Here is a 14,947-nt window from a genome sequence, read left to right as displayed (position 1 = left end):
ACATTATGCGCAAAGCGCGACTGTTGCGCACTATTGTCCTTGAGGGATCTGAAGTCCAGCTTTAGCCAGACCTCTCCCGCATTGCTCTTCTTCAGCGGCGCCTGCTGCCCCCCCTCCTTGACACCCTGCGAAACAATGGGATCCTCTATCGCTGGGGCTTCCCCTTCTCCCTTACAGCTAGGAAGGACGGTCTCTACAACTCTATCTTCCCCTGAGGACCTCCCCAAGTTCTGCAATGCCCTCCAGATCACACCTCCATCGCTTCCAGACTAGGATCAGCTTAAATCCCCCCCCCCCCCCCGCGCTGCCATGCATTTGGACCCCGGCTCAGCGCAGAGGGAAGAAGACCCACAATTCCGCCCCTTCCCGCCTCGATCCTGCTTGACCTGATGGGAGTCTACACTTGGGACTACCAAAAGGTGGCTCCTTGGGAGCCTCCTCCTCTGCCTTCGGACCCGATCGCCTGGGTTCATAACGACTACTTACTGTTGTTACACTCCACAGTGGTTGCCTACTAGGCTGCCTATGTTCTATATTTTTCAGAAGGAGGCTTTCACAATCACAGGATGGTTGGACACAGCATTGCCTCCAGCTATCTGGGTTCAGCTCCAGTATTTTCAGAGGGTGAAGTTGCAGAGGAACTTGCCTGTTTAAAGCTGAATAAGGCGATGGGTCCAGATGGGATCCATCCCAGGGTTCTTAAAGAACTCACATCTGTGATTGCTGCCCCCCTGACAGATCTGTATAACCAATCCCTGCTAACAGGAGATGTCCCGGATGATTGGAGAACAGCCAATGTTATACCAATCCACAAGAAGGGGAATAGAGAAGAGCCCAGTAACTACAGGCCAGTGAGCCTGACATCTGTAGTGGAATGATGGAAACTCTTCTAAAAAAGAAGATAATGGATCACCTAAGAATCAACAATTTGATGGATCCAAACCAGCATGGCTTTACTGAGGGCCGATCATGTCAGACTAATCTCATTGATTTCTTTGATTATGCCACAAAAGTGCTGGATGAAGGTGGTGCTGTGGATATCGCCTATCTGGACTTCAGCAAAGCCGCAGATACAGTTCCCCATAAAGAGCTGATAGAGAAGTTGGAGAAAATTGGACTAAATCCCTGGATAGTTCAGTGGATTTGTGGTTGGCTGAAGGAGAGATATCAGAGGGTTGTTGTTAATGGTGAATATTCCGAGCAGAGACTGGTTACAAGTGGTGGCCACAAGGGTCTGTTCTGGGTCCTATTCTTTTTAATATGTTTGTAAGTGACATAGGAGAAGGGTTGGTAGGTAAGGATAGTGACATAGGAGAAGGATTGGTAGGTAAGGATAGTGACATAGGAGAAGGGTTGGTAGGTAAGGATAGTGACATAGGAGAAGGATTGGTAGGTAAGGATAGTGACATAGGAGAAGGGCTGGTAGATAAGGATAGTGATATAGGAGAAGGATTGGTGGGTAAGGATAGTGACATAGGAGAAGGGTTGGTAGGTAAGGATAGTGACATAGGAGAAGGGTTGGTAGGTAAGGATAGTGACATAGGAGAAGGGTTGATAGGTAAAGTTTGTCTGTTTGCTGATGACACAAAAGTGTGCAATAGGGTTGATATTCCTGAAGGTGTCAGTAATATGGAAAATGATTTAGCTTTGCTAGATAAGTGTCCAAACAGTGGAAATGGAATGCACTTGGGGATGAGGAATCCTCTATCCGAGTATCACATCGGCAGTACTGTGTCGGAAAAGACTTCAGAAGAGAAGGATTTAGGGGTAGTGATATCAGACAGCCTTAAAATGAGTCACCAGTGCAACCAGGCGGTGGGGAAAGCAAATTGTATGCTGGGGTGTGTATATATATATATATATATATATATATATATATATATATATATAATTGTATGCTGGGGTGTATAGCTAGAGGTATAACCAGTAGGAAGAGGGAGATTGTGATCCCGCTGTATATATATAATGGTATGCTGGGGTGTATAGCTAGAGGTATAACCAGTAGGAAGAGGGAGATTGTGATCCCGCTGTATATATATAATGGTATGCTGGGGTGTATAGCTAGAGGTATAACCAGTAGGAAGAGGGAGATTGTGATCCCGCTGTATATATATAATGGTATGCTGGGGTGTATAGCTAGAGGTATAACCGGTAGGAAGCAGGAGATTGTGATCCCGCTGTATATATATAATGGTATGCTGGGGTGTATATATATATATATTGTATGCTGGGGTGTATAGCTAGAGGTATAACCGGTAGGAAGAGAGAGATTGTGATCCCGCTGTATATATATAATGGTATGCTGGGGTGTATAGCTAGAGGTATAACCAGTAGGAAGAGGGAGATTGTGATCCCGCTGTATAGAGCTCTGGTGAGGCCACATCTGGAATACTGTGTCCAGTTCTGGAGACCTCATCTCAAAAAGGACATTGATAAAATTGAACGGGTCCAAAGACGGGCTACAAAAATGGTGGAGGGTGTGAGGCATAAACCATATCAGGAAAGACTTAAGGATTTGTATCTGTATAGTCTGGAGGAAAGAAGAGAAAGGGGGGACATGATTGTAACCTTAAGTATGTTAAAGGACTAAATAAGGTTCAGGAGGGAAGTGTTTTTAGTAAAAAACTGAGCTCAAGAACAAGAGGACAAAGTGAGATTTTAGTTGGGGGAAAGATCAGAAGCAATGTGAGAAAATATTATTTTACTGAAAGAGTAGTAGATACCTGGAACAAACTTCCAGCAGAGGTGGTTGGTAAATCTACAATAACAGAATTTTAACATGCCTGGGATAGACATACATCTATCCTAAGATAATAAGAAAGAAAATACTAAAGGGGCAGACTAGATGGACCCAGTGGTCTTTTTCTGCTGACAATCTTCTATGTTTCTATGTTTCTTTATTACTCGGTTTGTGCCTTCAACCTGTCCCTTAATCCCCCCCTTCCCTTTCCCCCTCCTCCTCCCTTCCTCCCCTCTTCCGCTTTCCCTTCCCCCCCCTCCCCTCTCTTTCCCCCCTCCCCCTCGCATTATGAGGCCTACTCTTTTTATATTTCTCTGTGGTCCCCTATTTGGCTACATGAGCTGCTCCATACCATCCTCATTGCCCCTCCCCTTCTTCCTGTATCCCCTCTCCTTCCCTTACCTTCTCCCTCTTTCCCCCTCTACCCTGCCCTGTTTGAGTCTTCATTTTAGGGGCTCATCTCTTTTTTTTTTCTTTTTTACGTTGCACTGTTCTTTTTGTTATTCTTGCTATGGAGGGGACTCCTGACGCCCTGTCATTTGGTAACGGGCGCCCCGACCTCCCCCCTTATTACCTTGCATGTTTTATTAGGCGGCCCGGGACTCGACTTGTTGTTGAGCTCCCCGGCTTCTCCCACGTTCCCCACTTGATACAAGTGGACCATTCTGTTTGCTCTTACTACCTATTTCCCACTATTGTGAACTGTGTTTATAGCTGATTGACATTTTCCAGCCATGGTCCGGTATCTCACGCCTGGCTGGGCGTACGGTTACGCAATTGTTTTCTGTGTTCTTTCCTTTTCTATCTCTCTCCCCCCTTTCCTTTTCTCCACCCCCTATCATTCTACTCCTGTCTCGGACACTGGCCCTCCTCGCTCCATCGATTCCTTCCACCTTAGCGAGGCTCTTTGGCATCCGGGAGCCCGGACCCTTTACACACCTCCCCCTCTGGGACCACCACGCCCATACGCAACCCTCCTTCTTTTCCCCTTTGACAATGGTTAAGTTGGTTACACACAATGTTAAGGGTCTGAACTCCCCGGCTAAACGCAGACTTGCCCTTCAGGAACTGCGCCGCCTTAAAGCCGACATTGCGTTCCTGCAAGAAACGCATTTTGATGCTAGCTCTTCTTTTGCTTTCGCTAAGCGCTGGTATCCTCGTGCTTATCATGCTTGCCTTTCTACAAAAAGGGCGGGTGTTGCTATGTTGCTGGGGACTTCTTGCCCTTTTCAAGTCCTTAAAGATGTTACTGACCCTCAGGGCCGATATATCATCTTAAATGGCTCAATTGCAGGGACTAAGCTTACTCTCTGTAACCTGTATGCTCCAAACGTTAAGCAAGTCGCTTTCTTCTGTAGGGTGTGCAGACTTCTTGAACCTTTCCGTGATTCTATATTATTAGTTGGTGGTGACTTTAATCTTGTTTTTTCTCCCTCTGCAGACAGACACGCTCCTTTCTCTCTGCTCCTCCCCCCCCCCCGGGTCTCCCAGCAGTCGCGAAGCTTCCGTCAAGCCGTTCGCTCTTTCCAGCTCTTCGACCTCTGGCATATCCATAACCCCTCTGCCCGCCAATATTTCTTCTACTCACAGCCCCACAGGACACACACCAGGTTGGACCACTTCTTTGGTAACGTACTTGCTCTGCGCACTCTCACCTTCTCTCACATCGAGCCCATCACATGGTCAGATCACGCACCGGTGCTCCTGGACCTTGCTACTTCCCATCAAGGTCCCGGAGCATAGGGACGTCCTGAAACAACATTTATCCTCTTATTTTTCCCTCAATGGTCCCTCAGTGTCCTCCATTGCCTCTTTGTGGGAGGCACACAGATGGTCATGAGAGGTCACTTAATTTCCGTGGCGTCGCACCTTAGGTAAAACAGACTACAGCAAGTGGCCCACTACCGGAATAACCTTAGGTCCTTAGAATCCCGAATGCTGCTGCGCCCCACGGTCCCTACCCTGCGTAAGATTGTGGTAATTAGGGCAGAGCTTAGGGACCTGGCCATGTTGCAGGTCGAGAAGCTCATGCACTATTCTAGGCGCCTTTACTACGAGAGGTAATAAGGCACACACGCTCCTTGCAAGGCAGCTTAGGGACCACCAGGCTCAGTCAACTCCTTTCAGTATCCGCTCTCCGTCCGGCACCCATGTTTACGACCCGGATAAAATAGCGGACTGCTACACTTCTCTTTACTCCCGCCCTTCTTCCCTACCTGACGACCCTCTCAAACGACAGTCCCTCATCTCTTCATTTCTTTCTACTCTCCCTCTCCCTAAGCTCCCCTCGGAGGCCCGGGACCACTTGAATTCAGCCATCACCTCGGAGGAGCTGGAGGAGGTTGTCAAAGCCCTGCCTAACGGCAAATCTCCTGGTGCTGATGGGTTCCCTTACTTGTATTATAAATCGTTCGGAGAGGTCCTCAACCCACACCTCCTTAAACTGTTTGCCTCTTTTCTTCAAAGGGACCCCATCCCAGACACCATGCTCTACCAAACCAGGAAAAGATGGAACAGCATGCGCTAGCTATCGGCCCATCACTTTCCTCAATTCTGATCTGAAAATGTTTGCTAAAATCCTGGCCAATCGCCTCAATGCTTGGCTTTCCCAGCTTATTCATCATGATCAAGTGGGCTTTGTCCCTTGCCGCCAAGCGGGGGACAACACTCACCGGATGATTGACCTGATTGATGTGGCCGATAGACAACGCTCCCCCATGCTCCTCCGGAGTCTTGACGCCGAGAAGGCGTTTGATCGCCTTCTGTGGCCGTTTCTTTTTGCCACCTTGGATCACCTGGGCTTCCGAGGCGAGTTCATCACCGCCCTCCATGGATTATACACCACCCCGATGTCTGCAGTACGGCTCCCTCACGCCACTTCTCTCCCCTTCCCTGTGCACAACGGCACACGGGCGGGATGTCCGTTGTCCCCATTGATCTTTGCCCTTTCCATAGAGCCCCTAGCGGCTGCTATTTGGGCTAACCCAGACATCCATGGGGTTTGCGTACACAACAGGGAATTTAAAGTCTACCTTTATGCGGACGACGTCCTCCTCACCATTACTCAGCCGCTCATCTCCCTACTCTCCCTGCACAGCCTCATCTCATCCTTTGGCAAGCTGTCAGGTTATAAAATTAACACCTCAAAGACCGATGCCCTCCCTATACATATATAATCTTTCCCATACACCTGGCAATCTTTTTCCCTCTCGTACCTTGGGGTCAAGCTTACCCCCTCATATTCTCTCCTCTTTCAGGCCAACTTCACCCCTTTAATTATCAAGGTCTCTCGACTGCTAAACTCGTGGACACACCTATCTATCTCTCTCAAAGGCCGCATTAACACTATAAAAATGGCAATTCTTCCCAAATTCCTTTATCTCATTGAGACCCTCCCTGTCATGGTACCATGCCCTACCCTCCGACGTATTCAGGCCCTTTTTCTCAGATTTCTTTGGAAGGAGGGACGCCGCAGAATTCCCCTCTCGGTCCTCACCTCGCCGCTTTAGAGGGGCGGGTTGTCGTTACCTCATATATCTCGCTATTATCTGGCCGCACATTTGCGCACCATCCCTGCCCGGGCGTCCCTCCGCTCCTATAAGAAGTTTGTAGAAATTGAAAAGTTGTGGATAGCCCCTATCCATCCCTGCACCCTCCTTTAGGCACCACGGCGTGTCCTACCGGACTCAGCACTTCTGGATACCATGGCCTTCCTTGTATCAATTTGGTCCCAATGCCGCTTTAAATATGATCTTACTGCTTCATCTTCCCCACTCGAACCTTTTCTCTTCACTCCCAAATTCCATGTTAGTATAACCTCTTCCATGTCCCAACCCTGGTCCACTGCCGGCCTGTTCAGGTTTTATGACCTGGTCAACCCCGTCACCAGGACATTCCCAGACTTTTCGACTCTGCAGGAGAAGTATGGTCTAACACAGCGCACCTATTTCTCCTACCTGCAGATTCGCAACCTCTTCCGCTCCCGCTTAGGCTCACTGACCTGCCCGCACCCTAACCAATTCGAGCTATGCTCCTTGAGAGGTGCATTCTCCAAAGGGTTGATATCAGACCTTTACCGTCTGCTCTTTCTGACAGACCCTTCGGGACATGGTTATATGCGCAAGTGGGAGCGGGACTTGGGCCTTACAATCTCAACATCTACATGGCAGGTTATCTGGCGTAAAGCGGCCACCTCTTCCTTATGTACACAATACAAGGAAGCTCAATACAAATTGTTAACACGATGGGATCATACTCCCCATCTTCTCCATAAATTTAACCCTGCTGTCCCCAACACATGCTGGCGATGCCTGTCTGCCCCGGGTCGCTGCTTCATATATTCTGGGACTGCCCCCTAATTATGTCATACTAGGTGACAGTACGAAACACCATACGAGAAATCCTCGAGATACAGGTTCCCTTGACCCCTCTGCACCTGCTTCTTAATGTCGCCCCGAGGTCTATCGGGGCTCGCACTGCCAGGTTACTCCTCCATATTCTTACGGCTGCGAAGTGCCTCATCTCTCTCCACTGGAAGAATACCTCCCCCCGTCCTCGCTGGACCTGCTGATGAGGATAAGAGATGTCCTCAGTATGGAATCTCTTACAGCCATTCTGAATAATACAGTTGACAAATTTAAAGAGGTGTGGGCGCCATGGGACGCGTTCTGAGACAGATGTCCGAGATAGCTCTTCCCCTCTCCCCTCTCTCCCCCCCTCCCCTCTGATTCTCCTATTACCCTACCTTCTCGCTGCTACCTCTCTTTCCTCTCTTCTATCGTCTACATCCTAGTCTTGCCCTGGAGCGGCGCTTGTCTTTACACTGCATCACCTGGGGGCCCTGGATGCATCCCATACTCTACCGCTATTTGCTGGGTCAGTCTTGGCCCTTGAATTGCAAATAATAAATTAAAAAATATTGATTTCTAAAACAAATATAAAAAATATTGTCTTTAAACTTGAATTAAAATAAATTATTTAAAAATTTTCAAACATTCAGAAGTTAAATATTTCACGAGAAACTAATCTCAGAATTGTTAGGATGAGTTAAAGCATCACAGAGCTATAGCATTACAGGATTCCTGCCCAATATGGCTGCATTCAGCCAGGCTGCACAAGTGCAGGACAGCCTGGTGGGTTTGGCAGCATTGTTATGCCATAGGGAGGACAGGATGTGTTAAGTCGTCATTGTAGAACAAGGTGAGAATAAAGGAAGACAATGAGGTGTGTAAATAATAGCCCCAACTTATCCTAGGAGGCTTGAGTGTTGTGTCCTCCATTCTTTGCTGCTGCCACTGTGCTTCTCCCGGAAAATTATTTTTCCAATGAGCAGTGAGGCACATATACTGCCCTTGTCCGTACTTAGAACTCCAAATGCCCACGCCGAGGTGACACAAGGAGTTGCCAATCTTCTTTTCCAGGTAGCTGTGCAGACCAAGAATTGCCTTACTGCCCAGTAAATGGTGACTTGCCACTCTCCATCTTGTTTGGGCACAAGCCAACAGCTCCCTAAGTGGCCTGGACTGCAATGGGAGAGACTACAGGGACCTGGTCATATTTAGAAATGTAGGGCAATCAACTTAGCCAGTAGTCCATTGAGCATATCTGCCATGACTGTTTTTTTTTTTTTTTTTGGTGTTTTACCACTGGTCCTCACGGAGGAGGCAGAGGTAGATGTAAGGGACCTCCTGCTTCCAACCCAGGCTGCTAATCATGACTTGCAGAGATGCGACTGCGAGATAGTAACCACAGTAGTGATGAGCGAATACTGTTCGATCGAATAGATATTCAATCGAATAGTAAGATATTCGATCTATCGAATATTATCTAATAGTTTGCCGAATATTCGATGAATATTCGATAAGCGTTCAAATCCCCCTACTTCTGTTTTTTTCCTCCAAGTGGTCTAATGGGATCGAAGTGGTTTAATGGGATCGAATATTCGATCGAATATTCGAATATTGGGGAGATATGCGAACGAATATCGAATATTCGAATATTTCACTATTTGCTCATCACTAAACCACAGCTGTTGTTGTTTACAAGCAAAAAGTGGCATGGGGGTTCAGGTTCTTCCAGGCAATATGGGTGGTGTGTTCCATTTGCTGCCACATAGATGTTTTAGCTGGGTTTAAACCCAAAGTGGAACCACTTTATGGCCCCAGATGCTACAGATATCATTGTGGTTGTTTACACCAACAACACAGATAAACTGCAACACTACTGATCCCCTGATGAAGATGAAGACATCTAGGGAACCAGATTCCATGTGGGTCCACCATCGTAGTCTTCGACAAAGTGTTCTTCTCCTAAAGGGGCTTCCCCCAGTGGCATGTGGTACAATCCCATACTTTTGTTGTAAACTGCCCCTCCCTTGCTCTCCTTACTGCTTTGTTGCCTATAAACCAGTGGAGTCTCAATGCTCCTTCCAATCGCTGACTGTCCTGACATTCCTTCAAAAGATCTTCAGAGTACAGCGGCTGAGACTCTGGGGGGACTTCTTTGCTTGTCAGAAGCTCTCTTGCTGATGGTCCTTCAAAGCCGACTTGCAGCCGAGACACAACTGGACACAGAGCAGAGGAAACGTCCTGCCCTTGGCATAGATTGGCACAGCTACAAGATAACTCTTCTGATGATTGCTGGCTCTGGGATTGACTACTGACTACCGTGGAGCTGACTACTTTGAAGGATCTTTTCCACAATAACAGCCTGGCTAGTATTCACCTGACCACTGGGTCTTACTGGGAGCTGCAAGCCTGTTGGGACCACCCTGAGTTGTTCCTGAAGGCTGTTAACTGGGATGACCGGGCAGTTGAGCTGTTACCAGACTGCAGCTCACACTGGGACACTCTACGTCTACATTAAAATAAAAAAATGAATTGAAATCAAAATTAAATTGGCATATATATTGGTGCTACCTAAACTAAATGAGGATACAAAGGGGGCCACACAAGGGAGGTGAAAGGGGACTTGAAGGGGGATTGGAACATGTTAAATGGTTTATTAGAAAGTTATTTTATGTCGCTGTTCCCCCAAGGTCCACTGCTGTCCATGGCGAAAATTGGATGATTAACTGGCTGATTGTCATTTTGTTTATTGTGATTTTCCAATTTTTGACACTGTAACAAGAACATTTGTTAACAACTTCTCCCCTCTGTAATAGTCCAGTACTGTAGCTACCATAGTTTGGCTGTTATTTTTTAATTCATTAACATTTGATTCGCAAATCTTAAAAACCCAAAATTCGTGAATCTGATAAAACAAATTTTTAGCTGCTTCGTTCATTGCTTATATTGGCTTTTCTATGAATTAAAATGTTTTTCTTCTATAAAGTTGGGATAGAAAGAGGTTAATATCCCAACGGAGGTTTCTCCCAGAGCACAATTCAGAAGAGGAGAAATCCCATCGGCTTTAATTACAAGGAAACTGTTCCTCGGAGCTTCCCATAGTGATGTATATAAACCATGGGGAGGGCCCAGTCATAGGCCGAGGCTTCTGGAAGGCACCATGGATCCGCTGCACAAGATCAATTCCACCAAGGTACAGTCTCAGCTGCAGAAACACTGGATGTGCCGTCTATAGTAAAGAACATGTGTCTTCCTGTCTCCAGCTGTATGTATATACTCATAGAGCAGAAATTATTCAGGTAAATACCCAGGCTATATCAGGCAGGTTTACCTTTACTTACTATAGATTTACCGACTAATACACAGCAAGATCACAATCACCTCCTCCCACTGCTTATGCCTTTAGGTATATATATATATATATATATATATATATATATATATATATATATTTATTTACAACCCAGCATACCATCAGCTTTCCCTACCAAATCTTTTCCTTTGTCACTTACAAACGTAAGCAGAACAGACCCTTGCGGCCGCCGCTTTATAATCAGTCTTTGGGCTCAATAAAGTTTTAGTTTTTATTTGTCAATTATCTTCTTTTTATAAGAGTTCATAGTTTTTATTATGATGAAGGTGAAGCCATGTGGCCTCTATACCTGGGGACCATGCTATGTGTAACCATTCTAAGATTCTCAAAGCCCCCTTCTGAGAGAAGGAAGCATAGGTTGGTATTCACATGGTCAGCAACCATCTTGTCTCCATCAATATAGGCAATTTTTTTTCATAACTTTTTTTTTTACTTCTATATCTGAAGAAGGCTTTTTTTCTCTATGTAACAAATTTTGACCTTTCTTGCTCTTTTGAGGCTTTAGCAGCAAAAATCTTTTACAAAAGCCAATTGGGGATCAATATAGAGGCTGATCTCGATGATGGGGGCTTGTTCAAAGAGGATTTCATAGCTCAATCAGGTTGGACTGCTTGAACTACCCCTGGACCGTTCATGCGGGTCTTTAAGATCATGATTGTTAGCCAGACATGAACTGATTCCACAGGGTATGACCAATGTATGACCGATAATGATGAATGGCACAAATATATGATCAGCCAACCAATGGGTGTTTTCTCAGCTACACTTCCAGCTGCTTTATGGCTTTTACAGTCAGAGCTTCTGTTACTAGACGACTTCTCTAGTCCATCATGATCCTTTTTCCTTCTTTTGTTGTACTCGTAGTTCTATAATGTACTAGAAGATCCACATCATACTGTAAACCAGTTGCACAATGACCTCCTATCGAATCTTTCTTCCATCTCTGGTCTTCCAGTGTTTTTTGTGCTCCTATAGTAATAGATGGAATAGGCAGAAGGAGAATCAAGTGGTAAGACTATTGCAGAACCAATGTCAGCTCTTGTGGGGTCTAATATTACAGGATTCAGGATACCAGCCATGTGAACCTTTTCTTGTTGCTCCTCCAGGTAATGACTTCAGGGAACCAGACGGTCGTTTCCAGGTTCATCCTGCTGGGGTTCCAGGGTCTTCATCAGTACAGGAGTCTCCTGTTTCTTTTTTTTCTTATTCTCTTCTTGGCCATTATTTCTGGCAACCTTCTTATAATCATCTTGGCGTCGCTAAGTGAGAATCTTCGCTCCCCCATGTACTTCTTCCTATGCCACCTCTCGTCATGTGACCTTCTCCTTTCGGTAGTAACTGTCCCTTTGTTGCTACATGTCTTATCAGAAAACGGTGGATCGGTATCATTTTTTGGATGCTTAACCCAATTTTACCTTTTTGGAGCCTTGGCCTCAACAGAGTGTCTCCTTCTGTCAGTTATGTCTTATGACCGATACGTGGCCATATGCAACCCCCTGCGTTACGCTTCCATTATGAACTTTCACAGGTGCTTACTTCTCGTCTTCTGGTGCTGGGTCTTTGCCTTTTCCATTATGTTGAATACGGCTTTTCAATTTTTCAAGTTGGATTTCTGTGGATCCAACATCATAGACCACTTCTTCTGTGATCTGGCCCCGCTTCTACAACTGTCCTGCTCAGATACATCCTTTGTGGAGTTGGAGAATCTTTTGACTGGTGTCCCTTTAACTTTTTTCCCTCTTATGTATATCACTGGGACATATGTGTCTATTTTTGTGACCATATTAAAAATCCCTACAGCCGTTGGTAGACAGAAGGCCTTCCTGACCTGCAGCTCACACCTGACAGTGGTGTGTCTATATTACGGGACACTCATTGTTGCCTATCTTTTTCCATCTAAAAATCAGTCATTGAGTATTAACAAAACTCTTTCTTTGCTCTACACGGTGATGACCCCATTGGTCAATCCCATTATCTACAGTCTTCGGAACAGGGAGATCAAAATTGCATTATCCAAATTATGTATTTTTAACAGTAGATTCATCCAACATGAACGGAAAAATGTGCATGTTCTAGAGTAGATGCTTCATAGGTGATGCTGGGTACCCCTTATGGACACTACTGAGCATTCTGAGGACAATGGTAGACATTTCCATAGAGTTGGTAGAACTATTTGGGGTCACACAAGTTGTCCCTACAGCTTTCTACTCAATGCCCACCCATAGGTAGGGGAAGGGAAAAAAAATAACATAGTACAGTAAAAGCCTTAAAAAGCTTCACCTGACCAGAATTGATCAAAACAGATACTGTGTTTATTTTTACTGGCGGTCTTGAGGGTATACACCCAAAACTTCAGTATAACTTCAGGTCACCAATCCAGAATCTCTAACAGAGGCCTTTGGCCGCCATGGATAGTGTCTTTTTATTGGGCAGAGGGTTCTGTGGGGGCATCTGGGTGAGGTTTTTAGCTCTGCATCTCCTAAATCTACAACCTTGCTGTCAGAAGCCATTAGTGCTGTCGATGTTACCTACATTGTTCATGTAACCCTCAAGCCAATCACTTCCCTTTTTCTTTTGTACCCCACTTCCATTTTATAACCATTCCTAAACTTAGAAAAAAAATTGGTGCCACCAGGTGACTTTAAGTAGCTTATTTAAAGGGAAACTGTCAGGTCCCAAGAGCCTCACAGATGTGCCCCAGGACCTGACAGGCGAGGGGATCTGTGTTCTGACTTTGTTCTCTGCTTTATGAGAACCACAACTGCTATCCATTCATCCGAGAGGGACAAGGTGGCTCTAAGTCATGCTGTTCATTGGCCTGATTGGCAAGCGGGTATTCATGCCTCCATGTCCCCTCTCCGGTCACTGGATGACAGTCACAGCATCTATGAGGTTCTGACCTCCTTACCTGTCAGGTCCTGGGTCCTGTCTGTCCATGAGACACTTGGCACCTGAAGGTTCTCTTTAATGTTTGAGGATACTTAGTATTAAACAGCATATCCTCTAAAGACATCGGGCATGTTGCATTTTTGCTACCCAAATTTGTTTTTGTGGGCGAAATAGACTGCGGCTTCCTAAACCGAGCACTCATACATATGGTCAGACTGGGAGAGAGCTGCAGGTAAATTAACTATCATCAAGCAGCTATGTGATGTGGATGACCACCCGTACAGTCAGATGCATCTGCCAGATCTGGGGTCTTTTCCGGTCTCGCTCCCTTTGTTAGAAATCTCAGATGCCATTGTGACTATTGATCGGAGACTATAAGGGGCTAAACTACCAGGATCAGTCATTCAAGAAACATAATTGTGTATATGTCCAAGTATATTGATGTGAATGGATATTTGGAAATCAAGTCTCCATGACATCACTGTACCTGACGGAGATCAGCAGAGGAAATGATGTCATCAGAAACTGTAAGGTTCAGACTACTAGTAGGATATAATAAGAGAGAAGACAATGTTAACCCATTGGCTTAGACTACTTTACATGTAAGGAAGCTGTGCCCTATGAGACTATGAGGCTAAACTTTTTTCATAGCTAACAGCAGCCCATACTCACCATCAATGACTGACACCAGCAATGACGCTGAGGTCAATCATTGATGGCTAAATGACAGGTAGTGCTCCTGTTATGTGTCCAATTGGCAACCCCGTAATGTAGCAGTCACTATGGCAGACAGAGGTCTATACTAGTCTAATCTAAACTATGAGGTATATGGGTTACAAACATATAAGATGATTCCTCATAGATGTCATAAAATATCAAGATTTTGAGGAGGAATTCTGAAAAAATTACTTATTTAAGGGAAAGGTGAGGCTGGACGCGTCTCTCTAGGACCAGCAATCAACACATTATTGTTGCAGCCTTGTAGACAAAAACGCAATGAGAAAAACATTCACACATAACAAAAACATCCAAATCAGGTCAGAACGTGATCCCAAAATAAATAAATAAAAAATAAAATAAAATTGAGAAATGCTCCTATCACGACGGTCACTCGATCAGACTACACACAACACAAAGTGACCAATCACATTAGAAATAATAGAATAATACATATATCCTAAGATAGATTGTCTAGTAAGTGGGGGGTCTATCTATACATATATCTATCCTAAGATAATAAGAAGGGAAATACTAACAGGGCCAACTAGATGGCCCAGGGGTCTTTCCCTGTCGATAATCTTCTATGTTTCCAAGTTTCTTATATCTTGGCAGCTGCACTTTAAATGATCAGTAGGTGGCGATGTTATACTATATAGTTTACCTGCAGCTGCACTTTAAATGATCAGTAGGTGGCGATGTTATACTATATAGTTTACCTGCAGCTGCACTTTATTGAATGATCACTAGATGGTGATGTTATACTATATAGTTTACCTGCAGCTGCACTTTATTGAATGATCACTAGATGGCGATGTTATACTATATAGTTTACCTGCAGCTGCACTTTATTGAATGATCACTAGATGGCGATGTTATACT

General features: G+C 45.2%; 1 protein-coding gene across 1 annotated transcript; it reads left to right on the top strand.

The window, feature by feature from the left end:
* Nucleotides 1-11,568: 11,568 nt before the first annotated feature.
* On the top strand, nucleotides 11,569-12,540 carry LOC138786313 (olfactory receptor 1500-like). Its single transcript, XM_069963223.1, has one exon. It carries the CDS (start codon nucleotides 11,569-11,571, stop codon nucleotides 12,538-12,540), a length of 972 nt encoding a protein of 323 aa, XP_069819324.1.
* Nucleotides 12,541-14,947: the final 2,407 nt, after the last annotated feature.

This window comes from Dendropsophus ebraccatus, chromosome 1, assembly GCF_027789765.1.
Source record: "Dendropsophus ebraccatus isolate aDenEbr1 chromosome 1, aDenEbr1.pat, whole genome shotgun sequence".
Taxonomy (NCBI): Eukaryota; Metazoa; Chordata; class Amphibia; order Anura; family Hylidae; genus Dendropsophus; species Dendropsophus ebraccatus.
The sequence above is the reverse complement of the archived record's forward strand: the minus strand, read 5'-3'. Positions and strand labels throughout refer to the sequence as shown.

Coding starts and splice junctions, on each gene's coding strand:
- LOC138786313 (XM_069963223.1), top strand. CDS start 11,569: ATGACTTCAGGGAACCAGACGGTCGTTTCCAGGTTCATCCTGCTGGGG.